This window comes from Typopeltis vanoorti, chromosome 12 (genome assembly GCF_054136105.1).
Source record: "Typopeltis vanoorti isolate ZY-2024b chromosome 12, IOZ_Tvanoo_1.0, whole genome shotgun sequence".
NCBI lineage: Eukaryota > Metazoa > Arthropoda > Arachnida > Uropygi > Thelyphonidae > Typopeltis > Typopeltis vanoorti.
The window spans coordinates 80,920,147-80,935,722 of NC_143560.1; the positions used below are offsets into that span (position 1 = coordinate 80,920,147).

At 34.3% G+C, this 15,576-nt stretch overlaps 1 protein-coding gene across 1 annotated transcript in view; it reads right to left on the minus strand.

Moving 5' to 3' along the window:
* Ddx1 (ATP-dependent RNA helicase Ddx1) overlaps positions 1-15,576 on the minus strand; it is a 336,696-nt gene that overhangs the window by 295,209 nt on the left and 25,911 nt on the right. The window contains exons 5-6 of the mRNA XM_090401751.1: positions 13,804-13,848; positions 7,429-7,515 (exon numbers count right to left, since the gene is read on the minus strand). Coding sequence (XP_090257877.1) covers positions 7,429-7,515; positions 13,804-13,848 — 132 coding nt within the window. The remainder of the gene's footprint in view (positions 1-7,428; positions 7,516-13,803; positions 13,849-15,576) is intronic.

The window sequence follows — 15,576 nt, forward strand, 5'->3', positions numbered from 1 at the left end:
GATGTAGGGAATGGTGATGGATTAAGAGTAATCTTTTTTGTGAAGGGGGGGGTGGTTTGTGGATAACTGGTTTTAGTATTTTTTTGGATTTTTTGGGGGGAGGGGGGTTAGCCATTGGCTGAGAAAGTGTTAAGGATGTAATTTAGTTCAGTGGTTAGGGCTTTATCATTTGAACAGATTAGTTTAGCCCTGTTGAATAGTGTCTTAATAACTCCATATTGTTGTGGGGGGGGGGGGAATTGTTAGTGAATGTATCTGCCTGTATGGACGGGTTTTCTGTAAACTGAGAAAACCAAGATTCCATTAGGCTGGCAGGTGACTAGTGTGTCTAGGAAAGGGAGGCTGTTTTTTTCCTCTTTTTCCAAGGTGAATTTGATTCTGGGGTGTTGGTTGTTTAAGTGTGTTAAGAAGGAGAGAAGTGTTTCAGAGCCATGTGGCCAAATAGCGAACACATCATCAACGTAGCAAAGCCATATGGTTGGTTTTTGTGGGGCAGAGGCTAAGGCTTTTTCTTCAAAAGTCTCTATAAAGAAATTAGCCAAGGGTGGAGAGAGTAGTGAACCCATGGCTATCCCCTCTATTTGTTTGGAGAATTTTCCCTGCCAAACGAAATAGCCTAAGTTCATTGTGAACTGAAATAAGGCTGAGATATCGGGAGAAAATTTGGCTTGGATTACCTCTAAAGTTTCCTTGAGTGGGACATTTGTGAATAAAGAGGAGACGTCAAAGCTGACCATTATGTCAGTGTGTTGGAGTGTAAGGTTTTCTATACTGGCTTTGAAATGGGCTGACAATAGCACAAACCATTTACCTGAACCTAATGCAAGCTCCACAGAATCACTAAAAATTCATGATGAAGAAATATATAAAACACTCAATGAAATGAAAGACGAGAAAGCTGCTGGTTTTACTATTCCAAAAGAATTATGGAAAAAAAGCAGAGAAAGAGTCATAAATTACCTAGAAAAACTATTTAACAAAATGATTATTGAAGAGAAATTTCCTAAAGATTAGAAGATACATACATACATACATTTTCAAGGCCCACCTTTCCTAATTGGGTTGTGGGGGCAACAGCTGCAAGAGGAACTTCCAATGGTCACGATTCTCTGCCACCAAGCTCTTGTGATTAGAAGATATCAAAAATAATTTCATTGCATCAAAAAGGTTACAAAAGATAATGTACTAACTATAGGCCTATCTCTCTACTTAATCAAGCTTACAAGATTTTCATTGGTATTATACAAAACCAAATTAAAATCTATCTATGAAGAAATCTTAGAAGAGGAACAAATGGGCTTCAGAAGTGGTAGAGGAACAGTTGATGCAATTTTTGTAATACATCATGTCTTATGTATTTTCTATCTATTTTTGTAATAAAACAGAAAATACATGATCAAATTCCTTGAAAAACTAAAGATCCCTATATTATTAATCTTGTTAAGCAATGTTATCAGGCCACAAAAGCAATAGCTAAATTTAATAAAATGGAAACAGAAGAAATATTCGGTTACCCCGTAGTTACGCGGTAGGTGGGACCAACAAAAAGTGCGCAAGTCAAATTTACGTAACTCGGGTATAATTTTGCATACAAAATATTAGTTAATTGCAACCAAAGGTTTAAAAAAACACCTATATTTTTTAAGAAATATAATCATAATTGTAGTTTTTTGTACATAAAAAAAAAGTTATTTCGATGTCAATGGTTTCATAAAATCTAATAGATTCGTCTGACAGTATAATGTCTTTTTCTTGTCACGCAAAATAACTTCATTGCAAGCTAATGATTTTTTTATTCCTTACCTTGTGGCTACAATTCATTCCTCGTCAGAATCTATGTCCTCCAAAATATGTAAACCTTTCTTTTATGATTGTTCTTACTGTGGATTCCTGTAGATCAAACTTCTTTGCTAGTTCACAAATTTTCATTCTGCCTTCAAAATCCTTAATAATGTTGAGTTTTGTTTCCAAAGTCAATGTTTTTCTTTTCTTGCTAGCTGTAGAAGAATCGGACTTGCTTCCTTTGGACGACATTATTATTTTTTATGTGATAAAATTTTTATCAAGAACATAACATTAAACAATCTCAAGGTTTGTAGACTACAAAAATCGTGTATGAATGGAGACCGCACGAAACATGTCAGTGCTTGTTCACAGCATGTGCGACACTGGCGAATGCGGCCAGTGCCGGAAAAATACGGCTAGTGGTGAGGCGTGAAGCGGGATGGGAATATGTATATATATGAAACCGCGTAAGTCGAGGTATGACTGTATATCGTAAAAGGAGTCATGCAAGGCTGTCCAACTTTCACCATACTTATTTAATACATATATTAGTAATGTTGTCAGAGAAGCTCTAGAAGAACATACTGGCCTCTCAGTAAATGGAACTAACATCACCCATACCAAATATGCAGATGATATAGTCCTTCTTACTAAGAGCGAAGAAGATATGAAATCCATGATCAGCAAAATAAACCAAATTAGCAATAAAGATGAGTATAAATTTCATGAACTAAAATAATGACAATAGGGAAAGAAAAGAAACTAATTAACATTGATATTGATAATATATATATAATGAACAAGTAACTCAGTTTTAACTATTTAGGATCACTGAGTGATGAGTGATTGAGGGAGGGTACCAACTCTACAACTCTCCATCTCCACCAACCGCAACTACCTTCATCATCATCATCTACACCAACACCATCTACTACCAACTACCACCACTAGTATTTTCACAATCACAAATCCATGCCCACGGCGGGATTCGAACCCGCAGCCTTTTGGCTAGAGAGATACAACCTGCCCGTTTTATATGAAAACAATAAATCATGGAATAGGTTTAGGTTAGTCTGTAATACGAAAGCTAAATAAAATTTGGAATAGTAATAAATTAAGTAAATAAAGAGCTGAAACTAAAAATATACAACTCAATGGGACTGTGATCCTTTACAGATCTGAAAGTTGGATAACAAAGAAAAAAGAAGAAATAAAATTACAAGCATTTGAATCTAAATATTTATGAAAAATAAACCAAACTAAATGGACTGAGAAAAAGACCAATCAGATAGTGAAGAATGAACTAAATTACCAAGAACTAATATTAGACAAACTAAATAAAAAGAGATTAAAATGGTATGGGCATGTAAACAGAATGAATCAACAGAGATTACCTCACAGGGACGGAAAACCACCAATCAGACAAGGAGCAGACCAAAGATAAGCTGGATCACTAATATTAAGAAAGCTGCTAAGATCAACAGTCTTCAAGATCTTTCAAGAAAGACTTTATTAAGAGAAGAGTGGAGAAAATGTACTCATGAAGTACTCAACCCGTCCTGATGGAAGAGAATCAATTATAAGGTTAAGGATTTGAAAGTGATGGTGGGAAGAGTTAATGTTCAAAGGACAAAAAGTGGATAACAGCTTAAAGGATGTTAAGAAATATGCTAACAAATAGGGATAACAAAGTTATTCCACATTATAAAACTTTGATATGACCATATTAGCTGCTGCAAAAAGATTGATCACTTTCGTTTTCTTGGATATGAGAAAGTGGTGGAAAGGATTCAGGGTGCATAACCAGAACAGAACAGTGATCTATTTTATGATAAGGAGTGCTTCGATGAAGAGAGACTGAATTTTGCTTGCAAAGTTTGGTTGAGGTCTGAAAAAAGGGAATATGCCTGTGATATGCCAAAAAGAAAGAAAATGTTTCGAAGATAAAAGCAAAACATAGATGTACATAAACTCATCATTAAAAAAGATATATTCCAACATGAACTAAACAACAGATTTAAAAATCTTATTGTAGATGACAATGCTGATCCATCGGAAAGTAATGACATTAGCCAAAACCTTTTACAATGCTCACTTGAAATAGCAGGTACAACAGAACAGAACAGAAACAAGACAAAATTTCTGAAGAAACAAATAGAAATGAAACAAGCAAATAACCTACAGAATAAAATTGAATACATCGAATTGTGCAAAACATTCAGAAAATGTATCACAGAAGAAATAAGGATATTCAATTGTATATTCACACAACAAAAAACTGAAAACAGCTGTAGTCTCAATAAAAAAAAACAAGCACCAATTAATGAACAGCAATAAACAGATGGTTGCAGTCAAACTACAAGATAGGACTATAACCATAGATAGATATGCTATAGCAAAAAGAAAGGAAGAATTTTACTCAGTATTATATCAGAATGATGAATTAAATGAACACTACAAAATAAATCAAGTGCCACAGATTCTACCAGAAGACGTTATGTAGAGTATACAAAACTTGCAAAATGGAAAAGCTGCAAGTGAGGATAGTTATAGAGATAAAGCTGAACTTCTAAAAGCAGGTGAGGAAATGATTTATAAAATCGTAGCAAAACTATTTACCTTATGTCTGAACAAACATGATGTACCTAGAACATGAAAGAGGGCTACCCTAATTCTAATACATTAAAAAAAAAAAAAAAAAAAAAAAGGTGAAGTAGAAGACCTGAACTACTGACCCAGTCTACTATTGGTGGTTTACAAAGTGTTTACTGAAGATAAATGGAAGATATTTAAGCCATTCAGGTTTTGCAGATGACAGTTATCTTTACTTCAACTGTGCATGAATTACAGACTCATATTCATGAACTCCAAATTGCTAGCAAAACAGCTGGCCTAAAAATAAACCTAAAGAAGACCAAAGTTATGTTCATCAATAATAAAAATCAATAACGATGAAATTAAACAAGTAGATCATTACATATACTTAGACAACAAATATCATGGATGAAATTAAAAGATGCATAATGCTGAGTGGAAAGCATTCGGAAATTTGCAGTCAATATTCAAAAGCCAACTACTGTTATGCCTGAAGAGAAAGTTTTTAACCAATGTATTCTTCCTATATGACTGAAACATGGACACCAAATGTAAAGGAAATTCAAAAATTAAGAACAGCAATTTAATATAGAAAGAAGTATGCTTAGTATATCACAAGACTGGATCACAAAAAGAATACATGGATAAGAAATTAAACCAAAGTCTCAGACATCATAGGAAGAGTGAAACATCTGAAGTGGAAATGGGCTGGGCATATTCCTTGAAGAAAAGATCAATGATGGACAAAAGAAGTACTGGATTGGATTCCTTAAGAGGAAAAACAACCACGATGCTGACCTAAATCACAGTGGAGTGATGATATCATCAGATTTCCAGGAGTGACATGGAAAAGGAGAGTCATGGACAGAGAGTTTTGGAGTAATCTTGGAAAGGCCTTCATCCAGCAGTGGATTGATAATGATATATATACAGGTATACCTTGGTTAATGTTACCTCTGATAATGAAGCCTTGATATAACATGAAGTCCACAATTTCAAGCCCCGTTTTATGTAAAAATATTAAAATTTTAAGGTCAATGCCTGGCAATCATCCGATTGGTGAATAACAGTGACTCGTCACATACTCCCAAGCTGTGGATGTGTCTGTTTTAACAGTTTTGCGTGTCATCCGCATTAATTTAGTCGTTGCTTACACTTCGTGGGGTGTGGTTCAGTGTGATGCATTGCAATAAATGACGCATGTTTTCTGATCGCATTACTGTAGATTTTGTAAATATTAATTGATATTTTGTTTTTCTACCCATTTAGTTAAAATGTCAGAATCAAGGAAAAGAAAAGTCATTTCTTTAGAAACTAAATTAAATATCGTATGTGTTGAAAGGGGTGAAAGAAAATCCGATATGGCACACTCTTTAGGATTAGTGCAGTCAACTTTAACAACCATACTTAGTCAATCAGAAAAAATAAAACAGTCTGCTCAGAATTGTACAGATGATGTTACAGCAGCAAAATTAACTTAAGGAGTCCAATTTTTTAGAAAAAGTGCAGAAAATGTTAAGTTTGTAGATAGATGACAGACATGTCTCAAAGTCATATTCATATGCCTTTAACTCAAATGTTGATTCAAGAAAAATCATTATTTTTGTTTAATCACTTGAAATCTACAAACTGAAGAAATTGTGGAAAATTTTGCGGCTTCTCATGGTTGGTTTGAGAAATTTAAAAAACGGGCCAGAATTCATGGTATAAAATTATCAGGAGAAGCTGCAAATAAGTTTCCAGAAAAACTAAAGGAAATGATTAAATGTGAAAAATTTTCCCCAAATTTGGTGTTCAATGTTGACGAAAGCAGTTTGTTCTGGAAATAGCTACCATCAAAAAGCTTCATTTCTATTGAAGAAAAATCAGCAGCTGGGTTCAAAGCAGCCAAAGACCGTTTAAAGTTACTCTTTGGATCAAATGCCTCTGGTGATTTTAAATTAAAATTGTTAGCAGTTTACCATTCGGAAAATCCGAGCATTAAAAAGGTAACATAAAAACGAATTTACTTGTAATATGGAAAGCTAATAGAAAAGTGTGGATTACCAGGGAGTTATTTACTGATTTGGTTTGTTAACCATTTTTGTCCAGAAGTGAAACAGTATTGCCAAAGACATAATTTTAAAGAAAAAGCTCTTTTGTTGTTGGACAATGCTCTGGGACATCCTACTGGAACTTAATATGTTAGACACGTGCGTTCCTGTTAAAGTTATCTTTCTTCCAGCAAACACAACTCCCCTGATTCAACCGATGGATCAGGGAGTAATAGCAACATTTAAAACTTATTATCTGAATGGTACATTAAGCAATTTAATTAAACTAGAAGATAAAGACCAAATGTCAATTAAAACTTTTTGGAAAAACTACACCATTAAAGACACAACTGAAAACATTAATAGCTCTTGGAAAGAAGTCACTCAGAAATGCTTAAATGGAGTTGGGCACAAATTATGACCAGAAGTTATACTAGAAGAAGAAAATAACATCTAAGAGATTAGAAATGAAGTTATCCAGATGGTTCAATCAATAGGTTTCGAAAATGTCGATAAAGAGGATGTAAGAAATTTATTAAATGTAGAAGATGATGATTTTTCAGTGGAAGATCTAGAAAAACTTGTTAGCAACGAAAATGAAGACGAAATTAAAGAAGTTCCTACCAAAAAAGTATTAGTAACCAAAGATTTAAAAAGGTAGCATGGGATGACAAAGGCAGTCATGAATCCCATCAGTAAATGAGTTTAAAAAGAGATATGACACTATGAATAATAGTTAAGACCACCAGCAATAAGTCTTTGGACTCCATAAAGATTCCTATGTAATAATAACATTTAACAAAAACTGCAAACAAAAAAAAAATTTATTTAAAATAAAATTATTTTCTGTGGATTATTTTATTTTGCAGAAAAAGGTTTTATTTTTAATTAAACATCCAAACAAATTCATCTGAAAGTCAATCATAGTTTGAACATTTTTTAAGAGCTGATTTTGAAATTAATGACAAAGTAATTTTTCACCTAATTATAATAGCAATGGAAAACATAAAATTACCTTTGCCTTGAACGCCTTTAGTAGATCGACATCCATGCCATTCTTTATGTTCTCTACTCTGACACATCATACCATCAGGACTAACAGCTAAAAGAAACAATTTCTAAAGATGAAACAATGTCAGTGCACATTTTAATGCTAGTAAGTTGTTAGGATGGGAAGAGAGTCCAAGTTAACAGCAGGGGTTTTAAACTTTTATACAGTTCAAAGAAACTAGCAGAGGAGAAAGAAAGGAAAACAAACTAATGTCAATTCTAAAATTTTAAATATACATACAATCATGTGCATTGGCAACAGCGCATTCAGTGGAAACCGCCCTCGGCAATCGGCACGTGTCTTCGACAGTTCCTCTGTTGATTTTGTGTTTGAGAAATAGGTTATTTGTATATTTATCGTTAAATATTTTGCGAAATTTTGCAACATGGCCCCTACTCACCCAATCAAAAAACCTAGTGAAGAATTACAGAAAACCCGTCAATGTGATCACACGACTTTGGATGGTCTCATTCTACAGTGACGACCATTTTGAAAAATAAGGATAAAATCTAGAGGCTGTGAAAGGATCAGCTTCCAGTAAATAGGTGATAGTAATGAATCAATGACAAGATCCTATCGGCAGTATGGAAAAGCTACTTGCATCATGGATAGAGGACCTGAACCAAAAGCACATACCCCTTAGCACTATGACCATAACCGCTAATGCACCAAGTCTCTTCAACATATTGAAGGAGAAAGCAGGGCCCGATTACAACTACGAATTTAATGCTTCTTCCGGTTGGTTCAAGAAATTCAAGCAGTGTTTTGAGCTGCATATTGTAAAGATGTATGGTGAATCTTCAAGTGCCGATGAGAAGGCTACTAAGGAGTTTGTGGAGAAATTGGATAAAATTATTATGCAGGAAAATTATTTGCCACAGCAAATATTTAATATGGATGAGACCTCCTTGTTTTGGAAGAAAAGACCCAAACACAAAAAGCTAAAATCTATGCCTGGTTTCAAAGCTCTTAACGACCGTATTACGATTCTGTTAGGGAGTAATGCAGCTAAATATAAACTGAAACCATTTGTGATATGGCACAGTGAGAATCCACAAGCCTTCAAAAACATTAGGAAGCATACTCTTCCAGTTCATTATCAGAGCAATAAGAAGTTGTGGATGACTCAAAAATTGTTTTTGGATGGCTTAATCAACTGTGATTTGAGTGAAATGGAAAGCTATTGCGTGAGAGAAAATGTAGAATTTAAAATTTTATTAATTCTAGATAATGCTCCTGGTCATCCACCTTACATCAGTGACTTCACCCCAAGTTCAAGGTCATGTTTCTCCCTCAAACACCTTCATTGATCCAACCGATGGATCAAGGAGTTCTTGCAGTGTTTAAGGCTTATCTACAGAGAACTTTTTCATAAGCCATTTCTGCCACTGAAGGAAATGATCAGACTGTCATGCAATTCTGGAAAGAATTCAATATTTATCATGCTTTTAAAAATATTGTTGAGGTTTGGGACAAAGTAACCTCTCAATGCACGAGTGGCATATGGAAAAATACATTAAAAAGGTTTGTGCATGATTTTGGGAAGTTTTGAAAAAAATGAAGACCTTTGCAAATTGAGTGAAGAAATAGTGGGCCTAGCAAACACACTAAATCTTGAAGTGAATAATCATGACATAATTCAACTCATAGAAAGTGCCCCTGAAGAGTTAGCCAATGAAAAATTGGTTGAACTGGAGGAACAATGTGTTGCAGAAGAGGAATGAGAAAAGGAAGAGGAGAAAAGGGAAACAGGAAGAGGTAATTAAGTGAAGGGTCTTGTTCTCTGCAGTTAGTGATGTTCTCAAAATGGTGAAGACATGGACCTAATGTTGAACACTACTTATTAGTAGAAAGGAAAGTACATGATGTTTTTGTTTGCTATAAACAAATTTATAATGAAAATAAGAAGAGGAATAAGCAAAGCACATTGGACATTTTCATCAAAAAAACAAAAGGTTACACCAGAAGAGCCGCAGCCTGGTCCTACACATTGGGAAGGTAATGAAGATGTGATTGTGGAGGAAGATTTGGGTGATTATTCTACTGTTTTATAGTGGCAGTAATGCACAGTGCAGTTTTATAAGATTTAAAAATTAAAATGACAGTATACTTATTACGGTTAAGTCCCTAACCCCAATAACTCTGTTGATTTAATGTATCAACTTACGTCCTGCCGTCTGAATGGAATCCTGACGTAAGTCGAGGGATGACTGTATATTATTTTCTGCTTACTCACTCGAAAGTTATTAAACTTTAATTCCCACAAATGAAATTTTGATACCAAGCAAAGCAAATTTAAAATCTTCTAACAGCAATTTGCATCTAAGAACTTATTCTTGTAAAGAAAATTTATGAACTAACAAACACAGAAAAGCTTCTTACATTCTTTTTTGTCACCCCTCCTTTTTTGTATTCTTGTTTTATAAATAGTGTTTTTAACAAGTAATTTTATATTAACTTCTATTAATTACAGGATAACATTTGAGAACTAATTTATTCTATGAGCACTACTATAAAATATTACTCTCTCTCTCTCTCTCACACACGCGCGCACACACACGCGCGCACACACACACACACACACGCGCGCGCACACAAACTGTTAATTCTCATTAGTAATCTTGCAGACAAAAGAAATGCTCTGGTGAAAGGTATGCAAAAAGCAAAGTTCTTTTTGAAGAGTTATTAGTACTATTTTAATAATTTGGGATGTCCGCTGTAATAAGTTGATATGCAGTAAAAGCCTTTGTGTTTCATAAATTAACACAGATATTTCTAATATATCATATGTGAAGAAATATTACATTCATGTGAGTTCTAGTACCTTCTTCTATATATGTAGTGCTAAAATCATTCATCCACATCTCTTCCATTTGACTTCTGAAGGGACTTGCATTTTAAAAAATAAATTCTTTGTGAAAGGACAATTTCTTTTTATAAGAAAGAGCTTTTACTATACTCATCCTCAGGTTTAATAGAATGAAAATAGCACAATGAAATAATTAAACACATGTTTAAAGTTCCAATATTTCATCATTATGGGGACATCTGGGATACAATCTAAAAATTGTAATAACATGCACAACAATAAGTGGAAGATATTAAGCAAGTCATAAGAGGAATGCCTTCCATGGATGCTGGTAGCTAACCATGGCTATTGGATGAGACATCTAAGAATTACTATTTCCCAAATCCTGGGAAGTTTCATACAACCATATTTATTTAAATATGTTTTTATCTACTACTGATTCAAAAAGTCTTTCAAGTTTGTATTTGTAAAGTAGTTTTTTCCCATTTGTTTCTGTGAAGGGTGTTCAAGCTCAGGAATGACTGGCCATAGTTGTGGTTAAGGACACATTTGTGTTCAAGGCAGTGGTGTAGCTAGAACTGTTGCCGCCCCTCTCAATACACACCAAAAATACTCCAAAAAGTCAAAACAACGTGTTTTGAAGTAAAATTTTAATTTCAAACATTCTAAAATGTTATTTTTCTTGCTTTTCTGCTAGCAAAATCGATGACATTGGTGAAGTCTATTTCATAGTAATGTAGGTAATTCTTAATAAAATTTTATTTAGAAAAACTCCTCTCACAACTAGCAACACTTACAGCAATTGTGAGGATATTTGTAGTAGTATTACAATATTTGGAACTGAGTTCTCGAGACTGTATCTTAGAATTAACTGCAAAAGTTCAAAAAGGTTCAAAGTGCCGCCAGGGAAGGACTGCCCCCTCCCCCTAGCTATGCCACTGGTTCAAGGTGGATTTAGTAGATTTCCCACTCTGTTCATAATATGCCAAGTTACAAGAAAAAGAGACCTTGTGCACACCTGGAACAGAGCAAGAAATTTCTCCTGAGGGGAATGGATAAGGGCAACCAAGTTCATGAGGTTTGAAAGCAGTGCAAAGATTTTTTAAAGCTCTGGATATTTTTTTTTTCTGAGGTGCCCTGAATATAGGGAATATTAATAAGATTAGTATAATCAGTATAATGAAAGGGATGCAGAGATGGGAGGAGCAATTATTTTGTTTCTTTTTGGCATTGTACCACTGGATAGGAAGGTATAACAAATAAAGGAGTTCAACTTTCAGAGAAACCTGCTTGGAGGCTTTGTTAAAGGGTTTTATGATACCATATTGTTGAGAAAGATGTAGGAAAGTTCAAATGTATCTGCCTGTTCAGGTAATTTTTCTTTACGTAAACTGAGAAAGGAGTGCCAATTGGAAGATGAGCGATTAGAGTTTCTAGACTATTGTTAAGTATACTGCTTTTCTGACTACTGTTATTTACTAGACACGAATCACACAAGAGAGGAAATATCCACACAGCTGGTCACCAATTAGCTGGTAGATCTCTAGGTCACGAAGATGTCAGCCACGTACAATCCTCAATCCTTTGATTCTTGAAAAAATTCAAGTCAGAGAAACTGGATAACAGTTTGCAGGCTGACTTTTTTTTTTTTCCTTGATTGGGCTGAATACAGTCTTGCTTCTGTGATGTAGGACAGATGCTTGACTTGTAGAATAGATTGAAAAGCCAGAAGATAGGTGTTAATTCTGGAGCACATACAGAATGACAGGAGAGATACCATTAGGTGTCTTCCATAGTTGTCAGTATTGACAATATCCTTTACTTGGAAGGGTTTGGGTCTAATCACATATAGGATGCAAAAAACCTTCATAAGGATTTTTTCATTTGAAGGCAAGTAAAGCCAGTCTCATATGAAGGTGGTAGTTTTCCCTACCATAAACTCTGATTTTTCATTTGCCAAATTGGCAAGAAGCACACATAATTAAAAGACATAATACATTGGTTTCAGCACCATAACTGCCTTCAATGTTAATTCCAAACCAACCAACACCTTCAAGATCAGAAGATTGACTGGTATCTAAGCAAACTATTCAAGGATTCTTTCTGATGAAGGATTAGAGGAGGCAAGATCATCTTATCTTTGAGTGAAATTCAAATCAGATACTCAAATGTACAATAGTGATCAGGAGAGGCTTCGATGCATTAGAATTATTTCTGTTATTTCTCAAGAGCAGGTGTCTGGGTCACACCATGGAGAGGTGTAGAAATTGCAAAGACAATGAAGAAGATTGAAAGTAAAGAAGTTTGAAGAATTAAAGAGAGAAACTGCATCATGTTTGGTGCCACTGTAATAAAAAAAAATAATAATAATAAGTAAATTAATAACTAAATAAAAATTCAGAATGGCTGAGTGATGGGTATTTCTTAGTAAACAAGGCCAGAGTATGAATCACAAAGAGAGAAATGGCATCGCAATATACCTGGAAGGATAGTAAGAAAAGGTCATGGGTGCTGGCGTGATGATAAGGATTATATAGTATGGATAGAATGACTAGTTTGTGTTTGGTCAATGCTAACAGCAGATACTTCTGCATCCCTACCAGACTGATCAGTGGAATTGTAGAAGGAAAAGCCAATTGGAATTTGAGAAATGCAGAAAATCAAACTTCCAAGAAGTCAATCAAAGCAGCCAAAGTAGTTATCAGTCTTAAAGGAGATAAACATGAGCAAATTAATGAAACAAAGTGTGACAAGCAACAAAGTGTGTAAAACAACACGAACTGTTCTACATACTTTTTACACAGTTCTTTTTATCATAAGGGTGATATGTGTAGGACAGTTCGGATGGAGAGTAGCTGAAGTAGCCTGCTAAGGTTCTAGGAATCACAGATCGGATTTGGATGACAAAATGGTAGTGATGCACACTGTTTATATTACTGTTAAAGCCACAAATGTTAGTGAACTATATGTGAAAGCTTTTTTGTAAGTATTGATGATTCTTTGCAGTTCGATTGGGATTTCATTGTTTTCAGGAGTTTTTTTTTTTTTTTTTTTTTTTTGCGATTAACAGAATAATTTTCATTACGTCCTTCAGTGCTGACAGGGAAAAAGAGTTAAATAAAGTGAAGGAACATGCAATGGAAGGGGAAATTAAATGTACATTGTTGTTAGAGAGTTACTGCAAAACATGGGAAAGACAACATTCATTATGCATATTATCAAAAACTTTTTCCCAACCAAACAGGAAGCACTAAATAATATATCTGAAAACAATAATTTTATCCTTGAAGAAAACAAATTACACAACTATTTTAAGTACATATCTACAAATGGGGCATAGGGGCTGACCACCTTATCCCGTGAAAGGTTGGTGGTCCGATGATTAATAAATCCTCAACGCCACAAGGTAAAAGGAAGGTAAAAGGAAGATGAGATGACATGAGATGAGATATCTACAAATGAATGACAAATATTCATAAATTATTTTTCATAAATTATTCATAAATATTCATTTATGAAAATATACATACCTAAAGCACTTCCTCTATCAAAAAAACTCATTGCCCACTTGGCAGCTACAAAGAATCAAAGATAAAACAAACTGATATATTTATCACATGTATAGTTTTTATATATTTTATATTTTATTTTTTACTGATGTATTTTAGCACATGTATATACTAATATACACAATACACACACACATAAAACAAATGATAAATTTTAAAACATACTGACATAACAATGAATTATAATTATCCTCATTCCAGAGAGGCACATATGCACTGGTGTCCAAAACCTAAGGACAAACACTATTTCTGAAGATTACAACTGCAAATTCAGACGAATCAGCTTGTGGCAATTTGTATATTTGACAATTTTGAGTAGGATGTTCTGTCACCTCCCTTATGAAGTGGTACAATCTTGCCTTCCTTCCGCTATATGATCTATATGAATAAAGATCTGAAAGTTGCCCAAATGGAGCATGCAGACTAATGGGCTAATTTATATCTGTATAAATTTGCAAGAAGCATCAGGAACAAAAGGGTAGAGCTTGATGCCTTGGTAAATACCTTATGACCTCAGATTGTTTAGTGAGACCTAGCTCTTAGAGGCAGATATACACCAGTGTCCAAAACCTAAGGATGAACACTATTTCTGAAAATTACAACCACAAATTTTGATGAATCAACTTCTGGCAATTTGTATAACTAATGATTTCGAGTAGAAAGTGGGTACACATTCAAATTTTTGAATCGTGCACAAAGGGATCGCATGGTAGCATTCAACAGGATAAACAGCAAAAGGCTGTGCTAAGTGAATTGAGTTTGAAGGAAGCACTTTTCATGACGGAATAAAGTTCAAACTTGGATATCTTGTAATGTCTTAAAGATATCATCTAGATTATTGCACTAGGGGAAAATTATTGGAAAGATTAAAGAAAGCAGAATTATTGATATTGCCAGAGTCTAGAATTTCACAGTGTATCCAGGCTCTGGGCAGCATTTCAAACCAATCGAATGTGTTCCAGACGTTTGCTAAGAGGTTGCCCTCACTCTACCATGGAGCATGAAGATGGATTTTTGATTATAACAGCAAAACATAATCAAAACACCACAGCAGGTCAGTTTGCAAGTAAGCTCCATTCAAGCACAGGTATCACGACAAACTGTGGAAAAGACATCTGAAAAAGTAGGCCTATATGCCCAAAGGCCTGTAGTCTGCCACTGCTCATCTTAACAATAATGGTGGCATAAAAATTCAAAGTATTTGGATGGCACACATTCTGCCCACTTAGTCCTTCAAGTTTTCCAACAAACCCTGACTGTAGGACTCTAAACAATTATTTCATCTTTTATTGGCCACCATCCATACTGTTTGGTTTAATTTATATGTATACTTATATGAATAACTTGAACATGTTACTCTCCAGCTTAATTTATTTTTGTAACCAAATAGATAATATTAACAGGACTCTAATGTTGATGTAAGGCGTTTTTTTTTTGTTTTGTTTTGATTTTTTTCACGAGGTCTAGGCAGTAGTTTTAATGGTTGACCAAATTAATGTAACTTTAGCATACCATATAGATTGTAATGCAGCTTGTTTCTTTGTATATATGTTGATACTCCAGATGATATCCTTAATGTAAATGTTGAGTGATCATTTTGGTTATTAAACTGTAGTTTTTCTCTAATGCAGTAGTTATTTCCATAATTTTTGCAATTAGTTATTTTTAGAAATATAATTTAGTGATAGGCTCTGTACTGTCACATCCTACTGCCAGTTATACATCAGTTCTGTC